General features: G+C 58.7%; 1 protein-coding gene across 2 annotated transcripts; it reads right to left on the bottom strand.

The window, feature by feature from the left end:
* Positions 1-1,075: 1,075 nt before the first annotated feature.
* Positions 1,076-8,046, bottom strand: Fxyd2 (FXYD domain containing ion transport regulator 2). 2 transcript variants are annotated; one of them, XM_048795856.1, is made up of 7 exons: positions 7,705-8,046; positions 7,177-7,381; positions 3,404-3,442; positions 3,111-3,185; positions 1,801-1,837; positions 1,639-1,669; positions 1,076-1,339 (listed from the first exon to the last, which is right to left on the bottom strand). In XM_048795856.1, exons 2-6 carry the CDS (start codon positions 7,223-7,225, stop codon positions 1,645-1,647), a joined length of 225 nt encoding a protein of 74 aa, XP_048651813.1. In that variant the 5' UTR covers positions 7,226-7,381; positions 7,705-8,046; the 3' UTR covers positions 1,076-1,339; positions 1,639-1,644. The 2 variants fall into 2 exon arrangements, with proteins under 2 accessions (XP_048651813.1, XP_015345301.1); XM_015489815.2 differs by lacking the exon at positions 7,177-7,381 and having other exon boundaries at positions 7,705-7,902.
* Between the last annotated feature and the right edge of the window lie 2,904 nt (positions 8,047-10,950).

The following is a 10,950-nucleotide window of genomic DNA, read 5'->3' as shown; positions in this document are numbered from 1 at the left end:
GACAAAGTCACTGTCTCTCCTGGGGCCTCAGTGTCCTGTCCTGTAAATGAGGGTGTGTATATTTCGCTCTCTAAGGAGCAAGCCTTCTGTGATTCCATGAGGGCTGGTGGTCTTCAGGGCCTGGGAGCACTGGATTAGGACAAAGTTTAATTCCCAAGGACAGTAGTGGTCACCCTGCCCCTGGTCCCAAGAATAGCTTGTTCCATTTGAAGCCCAGCATGCCGCTGTCCTTGGTGCTGCTGGTTCTGCCCGTGCCCCCCCCCCCAGGCCCCCTAGGATGCTGGCCAATCCAGATGACGAATCAGACACCAGGGTGCCCTGATCCCACCATCCTTCCTGTATGAGGAGGGAGGGAGGGGGAGCTGGGCTCTGTCCTGAATGCAGACTCCCAGAAGGGGGCGCCCTGAACAGCCTGGGTGCAGCACTGGGGATGTGGGCACAGGTAGGTGAGGTTGTCTGACACCTTCCAGGCTGAGTCTGCCCTGAGTGGGTCCCTGAACCAACAGGGGCTGGAGCAAGCAGTTGCAGTGGGCTTACCCTTGCTGCCCACCCAGCCCCGGGCCCTGGATTGACGGACCCAGCACCCACACAGCTGGTGGGAGTGGGTGCAGCTGGGGTCTCCTGGCCCCATGAGCAGAAAGGTGTGGCCTGAGCTGAGCACAGGGTTGGTGGGGGGAGAAGGGAGAGTGCTGATGCCCAAAGTCAGGGGGAGCAGAGCTGCCTGCCTGGCACAGTGGTGCACTTGGGGGAAGGGCGGAGCACATGAATGTGGCACAAACAGCTCCAGCCTGGGCAGCCCGGGACATCTCCATAGTAATTCCCACACAGAAGCTTCCAGGCTTCCAAGAGCAGCACCCCGTGTCGGGCAGAGGCCTTAGCAGAACCCAAAAGACCCAGAGACTTTGAACCTATGGACTTTCGGACTTCTTCAGGCATTCAGGAGCTAGACTGAGGCTTCTGTCCCTAGGGATCCCGCTGGTCAGGGGCCAGCGGAGAGACGCCTTCGGAGGTCAACACTCAACTTGCTTTTGCAGGCAGGTGGGTGGCGGCAAGAGTCATTGAAAACCAAACCAAGACCAGGCTGCATTTGTACTCCATCTGGGAACAGGGGGCTGTGGTAGTTACGGGATGGAAGGGTGGGGGGAGGTGAGGGAAGAGGCGTGGGGGCAGCAGGAGGCAGGAGGCGGTGACACAGTCGCCCATGCAGGAATCACACCGAGCCTGGCGCTTCCTTCAGCCTGTGAGCCGGCAGTGCAGGGACAAAGGTCAACAGCCCAGGGAAGATGGGGCATCCTTGGCCTCCTAGCCAGCCCCCTGGCCGTGATGGGCACAGCAGACCCTGCAAGGACACAGCAGCATTCAGGCAGGGAGGACGGTGGCAGAGGTTGGGAGTCTTGTTTCCTCCTTGTCTGACTTAATGCTCTGTGGGGCCCCTCTGCAGTCTCTGCTTGTCACCTACTTCACGCCAGGCGCGTGGCGATCAAAAACAGGTGATGGAGACAGCCCACCTGGCTGCTCGGATGACCCTGAGATTCTTCCTGGGTTGTTGTGCCCGGCCCTGCCCTCCTCCCTTGGACCCCTCCCTGGCCACGCCCTGCCCGCCCCTCCTGTCCCTTGCAGACAGCCATACAGACATACCTCTCGCTACAGCATGTCCTCACTGACTTGCCTGGGATGGGAGGAACAAAGACTCGGTCAGTGGGAGGTGCCTGAGCTGGGACCCCCCTCTCAAGACCTCAGAGACAGTTGTCCCTTCTTCCCAGGCTTGCCCCCCTCTGGGTTTCCCCAGGCATCACTCACCGAGGCTTCCTGTTGCCCCCACAGCGGAATCTTCTGCCTTGAAAAGAGAAAGGAGGATCTGTATTCACTGACCTCTCCCTTCCCAAGGAGACCCTGGAAGACTTGGTTCTTCCAGTCTCCTCCCTCCCTCCTGCCAGCATGACCACAGTGTGGGGCTGGAAGACCACATTTGACTCTCTCTCTTTACAGGGGGCTGGACAATAAGCATTCAAGAGCCCCAGCCAGCCAGCCAAATATTTAGGCAGCCGATCTGTAGTGGACTGTGAGCCCGTCGAGCATGGCCCCTGAGACTGGGCCTTGTGGGTACTCCCAGCTCAATGCTGGGCACATAGTAGCTGCTCAGTACGTGCTTGGAGAAGGGTGCCTGTAAGCCCAAAGCTGAGGTCCCTGCACAGGCCCATTGACCTCCGGCACCTGTGTGCTCAGCCACTACACAGTGCCACCCTGGAGGAGCTCCCATGGGGCGCAGTGGGGAGACCAGCTATTCCTGCAGACCGAGTCCTGTAGATGCAGTGACAGTGAGTGTGACTGTGCCAGCATTCTAGAACACAGAGGTGTGTCTGCTACACAAGGGGTCTCCTTTTCACTAATTATGCGTCTGATGTTTTTCTTTTGGTTGCAAAACAGGTCGACAAGCATTTATTAAGCACCTGCTGGGGATGGGAGAAATCCAGGCCTTTCTCACCCAGAATGCTCCATGTCCACACTGGACCCTTCTTAAAGCCCGTTCTTGATGCCATGTCTTTAGTGCAAGCCCTAATCTAGAGGCAGGTGGGAGGGATCATCCCTATTTAACAGATGAACAAACTGAGGCCCAGGGACTGGGGTCTGTGGAAGGTGACAGCAGCGCCCAGGGGTCTGGCTCCCAGCCACGCTTGCTTTCCAGCCGCAGGGTCAGACAAGAGACACCCCTGGGTTTGGTTGAATCCAGCTCTGCTCCTCATGAACAGCTGCACCTCTCTGGGTGGCCTGATTTTTCATGTGTCACATGCTGACAGTGGTGGCCTCCCTCAGTGGGGCTCAGATGATTAAATGGGCTGATATGCAGTTCACATCTAAGAGTGAGAGCAAATCAGGGAAGGTGCGGGGCTCCCCTTGCCTGGCCCTCTCATTTCCGCTCCCCACCTCCCCCATCCCCGCCCCGCCGCAAGTTCCCTGCAGCTCCTCCAGGGCCCACTAGAGGGTGCACTTCCTTCCCAGTCCTGCAGGGCCAGCGGGCGGGGCTGGAGATTCACTCCGCCCTTGGGGACTTGGCAAGTCACTGTGCCCTAACCAGCGCCCCGCTTCCAACACAAGGCCACCGCACTTACTGAGTAGGATGATCAGTCCCACGACGAAGGCCAGGCCAGCGAAGATCAGGCCCCCGTTCCGGACAGTCTCATAGTCTCAGGAAAGAGAGGGCATGAGAGGCGACATGGGGTATGAGTCATCTCTCGGCAGCCCTCCCCGCGGCCCCCCACCCCCAGCAGCAGCCCCGTGGTGACTGGGGGCCGTCAGAAGGGGGATATGACAGAGTCAGAGCTGGGGCCAGCTGCTGGGCCAGGAGGTGGGGGAGGGCAAGACTCCGGAAGGGCCGGGAGGAGGGGTGGGTGGCCAGGCTTACCATAGTAGAATGGGTTCACGTCCCCCTTGGGGCTGCCACCTGAGGAGAGAGCCAGAGGTGGAATGAGGGGAAGGGAAGTCACAGGCGGAGATTGCAGTCCTCCGCCTCCCAGCCAGACCCTGCTCTCCCAGCTAGCCCCCCAGGGTCCAGGGAAGCTGGGCAATAGGCCCTGGAAGGAGGAGGCCAGAGGGGGCACCTGCCCTAGGCTGCCTGGGGACCCCAAGAGGGTCCATCCTGGGGGCCTTTCTGCCTCACACCCCAGTAAGGGAAGGCCAAGGAGCTGTTCTCTTGAGAGTCTCCAGCAGGATCTCTTCCCACCAATTGTCCACCACGTGCCCTTAGCAGACCTCTGTGCAATGAACCAATGAATAAAACTCAGCCTCTGAGTTCACGGAACAGAAGGAGGGAACTGGGGCCTAGTGGGAGGCTTGTGTGAAGTTCCAGGGAAGCTGGAGGCCGAACTGGGGCTTGACTCCTTTCTAGACTCTGTTTTCCTACATTACCATCCTCAGGGGTGAGCAAATTTACTTAAAAGACATTAATATAAAGAACTTACAGGTACCAGGCTAAAGTTAGCAGAACATTAACTTATTTACCCTGAGCCACTGATATTTCCCAGTATGATCCACAAGAAGTTGAATGCACAGAAAGGGTAAGTAAGCTACTCAGTCACACAGCAAGTAAGGGGCAGAGCTGGGATTTGAACCCAGGAAGGAAGTGGCTGTATCAAGATGCTATGCTGCTTCTCAGAGAACTTTCCAGTCAAAGTTGTCTGGCTGCCTCTGCCTCCTGTGGCTGCCCCAATCCTGTAACCAGCAGATGTCACAGCTCTGCCCGACTTCCCCCTGAGCTGAGTTCACTTGCCCTTGGACAGCTACAAGGTGGCCAGCCATCCCTGGAGCTGCCCCCTTTCCTGCCCTGTGCCCTGGGCAGAGGTAGCCTCGAGGCCCCCATGAGCCCTGATGTCCCCCGTGGCCAGACCCTTGGTCAGGAAGGTTCAGGCCAGGAGGGGTTGGTGCCTGGTTGCTCAGGAGGGTCAGAGGTCAAGGGAAGTCTGTGAGCAATCAGGCCCCCATCCCCAGGCAGAAAGCCTTTAAGGTCATCTCCCCAGATTCAGTCCAGGTCTTGTTCAAGGTCACACAGGGAGGTAGTGTCAGAGCCAGCTAGACCCACACTAGGAGTCCCCTCCCCACTCAGGAAACTGCCTCCTCTACCCATGAATGAGCCCCTCCCCCTCCTCTAGGTCTGGCTCAGAACCCGCCTTGATCAGCAGCTGCCCCTGTTGGGCTCCAGGCCCGAGTCCCCCATCACCTGATGCCTCTGGGGAGTGTGTGCTGAACTTGGGTGACTCTTACCCTAGGAAGGCTGACCCCCAGGCCTGCTTCTTCCCAGAGCACCCTGAGCTCAGACGGCCTAGGAAGATGCACTGGCCAGGATGGCGCTTTCAGAGAGCCAAAGAGGGACACTCATCCCCCTCCAGCTCCACCTACTGCCCCCAGTCCTGCCCTTTGAACCAGTCTTCTTTGGCGTGAAGGCAGGGTCCTCTTTCAAAATGCAAATTTTCTTAGCAAAGAGGCTGGCCCATGGAGGAGGGGGCTACCCTGAGAGGCAGGAGAGGGAAGAGCGGGGTCACCCCCCCAGCGGTGGCCCCAGCAGGGTCACCCGGCTTCACACACACACACAGAAACACTCACCGTCGTCTGTCGTTGCCAACACTGCCATTTCCCCAGCCAGCGGGGGCCTGTCCCCACTACCCTTTTCCTGCTGCCTCTGCTTTGGGGAGAACGTCTGCCGTGTGGTGGCCGGGGACGACGTGGGGGCATTAAACATTAACAGTACCAGGTAATATTTACCCTGGTCACCAGAAAGCTGCAGTGTGGACGGAGGGCTCCCGCTGAGGCTCTGAGGCTCCAGGGGGAGGCTGGGGAGGCTGGCTCAGCTTCCAGCCCTCCCAGAGGAAGTTTCCAGAGAAGGGCCAGGCCAGGCCAGCCTTGGTGTTCTTCCACAGCGGGAGGAGCCACAGCTGGGGCGTGGGGGGGAAGGGGAAGTTTCAGACTGCTCAGCTTGCACTGTCCTTGGGAGCCCCCCAGCAGTGGCCACCTTCCCGGCCCAAGAACGCCACTGTAGTGGCTGCTGTTTCTTTTTCTTTCTTTCTTTCTTTTTTTTTTGGTACAAGGGATTAAACCCAGGGGCACTTGACCACAGAGCCACATCTCCACCCCCTTTTTACATTTTATTTTGAGACAGGGTCTCACTGAGTTCTTAGAGCTTCCCTGTTGCTGAGGCTGGCTTTGAACTCACAATCCTCCTGCCTCAGCCTCCTGAGCCACTGGGATTACAGTCATGCACCATGGTGCCCAGCAAGATGGCCCCTATTTCTTAGCATTAGGACTTTCCCGAGTGGGTCCCGGTGTCGCACCCTCCCCTTCCCACTCTAGCCCTCAAGGACTCCCCTGAGCCAACCAGCAGCCCCAGCCTTGGACAGCTACAAGGTGGCCAGGCCTCGGCTGCCCTGGAAGGCCCTGCCCCGTGATATCTTTTCCATCCATTGAGGTTCCTCCGGCATGCATGCCTCAGTTGGAAGGCTCCAGCCATCCCTGACTGATGGTTCTTTCTCTGCTACCCTGATGCTTCCTTCCTCTACCATGAAACTCCTGCTCTCAAGCTGTCCCCATGCCACTTGTCCAGCACACACTGTCTCCTCCTTCAGGCAGGGGCCCCGGCTTATCCCAGAGGCAACACTTTGCTTTATGGTTCACAGAGCGATTTCCTGGCTGGCAGCTCCTTGAGCTCTGCATGCGCCCAATTTTACAGATGAACGTGAACCTCGAGGTCGGAGCCTCGCCCAAGGTCACACAGCCCTCAAGGGGCATGGGGAGACGGTTGGTCAGTCTTTGGTTTCAGGGGTCAGACACTTTCCCCACCCCTCCCAGGCTGTCCCCCCATGGCACGTGACCTTCTCCCCGGAGCCGGGCTCCGGGGCCGGGTTCTCCACTCCTGTGAGTTCTGACTGACTGCATCTGCCTCCAAAGAGGCTAATGCACAATGGAAGCCAAAGGGCCGAGGCAGGGGCCAGGGGCCTCCAGGGCCAGTAGAGTCCTTCTGAGGGCATGTGCTCCTGGAGCAGTGGCCAGATTCGCACCCAGGTCCTCCCTTGGCTCATTGTGGGGCTCCTGTCCACCTGCTTGCCTCTCTGTGACTCGGCTCCTCATCCACACAGTGGGCATGGCCCCCACCACCTAGGGTGGCTGCCAGGCCCAGGTGAGAGCCTGAGGAGCAGAGGACCTGGCTCACAACAAGTGTCACTGCGGTCACTGCTGTGTTTGCATTGGGTGAGAAATGACGGGCTTTAACCTTCCGCCTAACATTTGCTGTTGGACACAGAAAAGCCGACACCCTCCATTGCAAATGAGCATGAGCCAGTGAGATGGGGAGAAGGTCATGATCCCACAGACCCCACTCAGCGCCCTTCTGCTTGCAGAGCCAAGTGACAAGTACTCATGAGACTATGACCAGAGCTTAGCGAGGGCGGACCACGGGCCAACCTCTTCCCAGGCACTGTCCCCATGGAATCCAAGTTAGCTCTGGTTGTACAGAGAAAGAATCCTTGGTCCCTGCGCCACCCCTGGAGGTGGCCAGGGCAGTGCTGTGACCCCCACTTGGCAGACCAAGTTACCTCAGTGGATTTTGTTTATTTTTGTAAGCCATTGTGGATCTATTCTGGAATAATAAGGGATGAAAAAAATAGGTAGAAATTTTAACAGATGACTGACAGACCGACAGGCAGACAGAGTCGCGGAGCAGGCTGGTTGACAGATGCATTTCGGAACTCCTCCAGGCACTGTTCCAAACGCTTTATGGAAATTTACTCCTCAATCGGGGCTCTGCTGTCTAAGGTAGAGAAGGCCTTGCTATCATCCTGTTTTCTGGAGGAAGACCCTGAGACAGTAGTTCAGTGACTCTCCGGAGGGCAGGAAGCTGCGGGGGGCGGGGGGGGGGACCAAGATCTGAAGTCAGCCATCTGGCTTCTGGGTTCCTGCACGGGTGGATGGACAGACAGACAGCCTGAGGAGGAGGCGGCTGGACCAGACATTTTCCCAGCTCCGTGGCTCAGAGACGCTCTGTCCACACCACAGCAGACCCAGGACTCTGCACCCGGGTGCCTCTGTTTGGATATTGTCCCTCTCCTCACCTCTGCATTTCCTGTGCCTCTGGGGAGCTGCCTGGGGCATTTGAGTGATGGGGTGGCCTCCAAGTCAGAGCCTGAGGCCACAGGGAGGGACAGGGCTTGGGGCACTCACCTGGGTACCACCTGTCCATGGCCGGAGCTGCAGGCTGTGGTCAAGGATGCAGGTGAAGTGCTGCGTCCTGGGGTCTGGATGGGAGGAGTGGCCTCCTCCCTCCCCCTGTGTCACCTGAGCCCACAGACAGGAAGAAAGGAGGCAGGAGGAGGGGCTGCCAAGGGAGCGCTCACCTTGTGCTCACCTGTCTGGGCAGGTTGGGGCACGGGATCCACGTGGGCTGGGGGAGATTCTCTGATTTCCACCTGGCGCGAGGAGGGCCAGCTGTGAGCGCCAGCAACGCCCACCTCAGCCCCACACTGCTCCCTTGTCCCGGGATCGTGATGGCACGGCTCGCCAGGAGGACACTGGCCAGCGCTGCTCCGGCCCTGGTCCTCAAGGGCGTGTGTGGGTCCCCTGAGCCTTTTTGGGGTGAGCAGGATGAGAGGCACCTTTATCCTCTGACCCTATTGGCCTTTGCCCTGATATCTCTCGCCTCCAGGTCTCATTTTGTTGCTAAGAAGCTCCTGAGACTGGATGGATTGGCAGTAGCCCCGGGGAAGTGCCCCTGATGAGGCAGGGGTGGTGTTCACTTGGTCCTGGGGGTGGAGGCAGTGGCCGCCTCCTGGGTCGTTAGTTGGGTAGCGAGTGGGAAACAGCTGGGGCCAGAGCTGCCCTTCCTCCACGGGGCTCCTCGCCCAGCCCCAGGGACTGGCGATGTGATGTCAGGTTGGGGTCTCAGACCTGCCACCACACCTCAGAGGACTCCTCCAGAGGGGACTGCGCTTACTGAGGCCTCTTGGGCTCCCCTGGGTGCCAGAGGGGCACAGCCAGAAGGCAGCGCTTCTTGGGTTCTCAGGGCAGGGATGGAGCTGGGAGCCCACAGGGGAGACGCAGGCTGCCCACTCCCTGGCCACCGTGATGGGCCCAAGGCGAGCTGCCACAAGGAGCCTCTGTGCAGGCAGACCACAGGTCTCCCTCTGGCCCCTGCGGTCACCCTGGCGTGGCCATCTTAGCACGGACACAGAGCAGCAGAGTCTAGGAGGTGCCGGGTCTGGTCACTCACAGCTGGCCTCTGTGTCCCTCCTTAGCAGCACTTCCTGCCCTGATGGGGGACTAGTGACCACAGGAAGCTGCCTGGGCTGGAAAACCCTCTGAAGTGGAGAGTGGGCTGCCTTGAGGGGGCTCCCTGGGGGGGCGAAGTTCGCAGGGGCAGCTGGCTCCAGGTCCTCCCACCCTTCCTGGTCTCCGCACCCCTGCCCAGTGGCCTTGTCATGTGTTCCCAGATGGAAACTGCATCAGAGCCCAGAGCTGTGAGTGGAAATTCCCCAACTGGGCCCCTGGAGAAGTGTCTAGGCCTCGGGGCTGGATGGGACGTTCAGGGTGGCCAGGTTCACACACTTTATCACTGGCCTAGAAAATTTTGTTGATCTGAGCTGTGCCCCTCTGCTCCCCGGAGTTCCCTCCCCAACCCAGATGCTGTGAACAAAGGTGTTGTGTCCCACAGAGGAGGGCTTCAATGCCATCCCACCCAATCCCCTCACTTGAAAAAAATGGTTTGCTCTCCTGCTCAAAATCTGAGGGCTCAGAGTATACCCTGAAGTCCTTTGGTGTCCTAAGAGGCCCTTCTTACTGTCACTCCAGTGAGCCCTCTGAACATTCTCTCATCTCTCTGCCCATCTCTCTATTCCAGCTTACTGGTCCCCTGGATGGTCCTTTGACCACCCAGAGCTCCATTCTGTCTCAGGACCTTTGCACAGGCTGTTTTCTTCCTGAGTACTGGTCCTCCAGTGAGCTTCCTGGCTAAACTCATGCTATCCTCAGGCCTTTCCTCCTGTACCTGACTCAGACCACCCTTCTTGGCATTGCTGTCTAAAATTCCCACGCCCTTCTCTGCAAAATACTACAAACCCCCTCCCAGCTGGCTTTTTTTGTGGGCAGCACTTATTTCTGACAAGTTAAACATTGTCCTTATCTGCTCTTTCTCCCAACTAGAATGTAAACCCCTGTGTGTGTGTGTGCTCATTCCTGGATCCCCAGTGCCTGGTACGGCACATAGTGGACCCTGAGTTTTTTAAATGAATGGGTCAGCCGCAGAGAGGGGAAGGGCATCCTGTGGGTGGTGCTGGGAGCCCAGGGCTAGGCAGCCTCCTCCCATCAGCCCGGTAGCTGCACTCTCCCCGACAGGCAGCTGTGGGCAAGGTCAGCACCCCAACCTTGCCCGCAGCTCCTCTGGGGCTTCGCTGTCACTCCTCTTGCCTCCTCTCCTGCCACCCCCCCCCCACCATGGGCTCCTCCCGGAGCCTGGGAACCCGAATGATGTTGGCTGAGAGTGGCAGAGCTCCCACCCTCTCTCCTCACTCCAAGGCTTCTTCCTCATCCTCCCCCAGCTGGCCAAGGTCATCCTCAGGGCCTACTTTGCACTGGGGACAAGGAGCCTTCTCTGAGACATCCTACTGTCCTGCAGAGAGGGCCTGGCCCTTCCACCCCTGGACCATGTTACTTGAGGGCAGCTCAGGAACATCTCCTCCCACGTGTCTCTGCTTACAGATGTGCCCAGACCCTCAGGGACTTAAATCCCCTTGCATCCTGACCCTGCGCTTTGGACTGCATGACACTGGGGAAGGACATCTCTTTGGTGTCCTTCTTGTCCCCTGCCATCTGTAAAATGGGAAACCACCTACCTTGCAGGGTCGCTGTAGGAAGAGGTGATATAGATAAAGCGCTTGGCCAAAGAAGGTCGTGAGCCCCAGCTGGCCCCAGGGGACAAGGATACTCACTCCAGTCCCTTCGCCTGGCTCAGTCCAAGTGGTGACCTCTGCAGCAGGCTTCCTGGGAGCATCCTCCCCTTGCTGACCCCTGCCAGCCCCCATCACTGTCCCAACCTTCCTTGCCTCCCAGACAAACCAAGGTGACAGTTGTCCCCTGCTGGCTCTGGCCTCGGTTCTTGCTCTTGCAGGTTTCCTTGGGGTGTTGGGACCAGCTGGGGTGGAGACACCCCTGTGCTGCAGTCCCAGCCAGGCTCCAGGGCAGGCAGAGACCTCCCCTGTCGTTCTTTGCTTGTTTCAAGCTGGAGCTGGAGGGACAATCCAGCTGTGCCCACCTGTCCCTCCAAGACCCAGGACCTGGGAGTCTTTTGGAGGTGGAGGGGTGGTCTCACCCCTGGATCCCTCTTTCAGCACCATCATGCCAAATGGGACACTGACTTCAGCTATTAGCCTCAGTCTCCTCTGTCTCCCCCAAGCAGCACCCTCCACCCATGCCCTG

Source organism: Marmota marmota, unplaced genomic scaffold (genome assembly GCF_001458135.2).
Source record: "Marmota marmota marmota unplaced genomic scaffold, marMar, whole genome shotgun sequence".
Taxonomy (NCBI): domain Eukaryota; kingdom Metazoa; phylum Chordata; class Mammalia; order Rodentia; family Sciuridae; genus Marmota; species Marmota marmota.
Note: the sequence above shows the minus strand (reverse complement) of the source record. Positions and strands in the feature narration are given on the sequence as shown.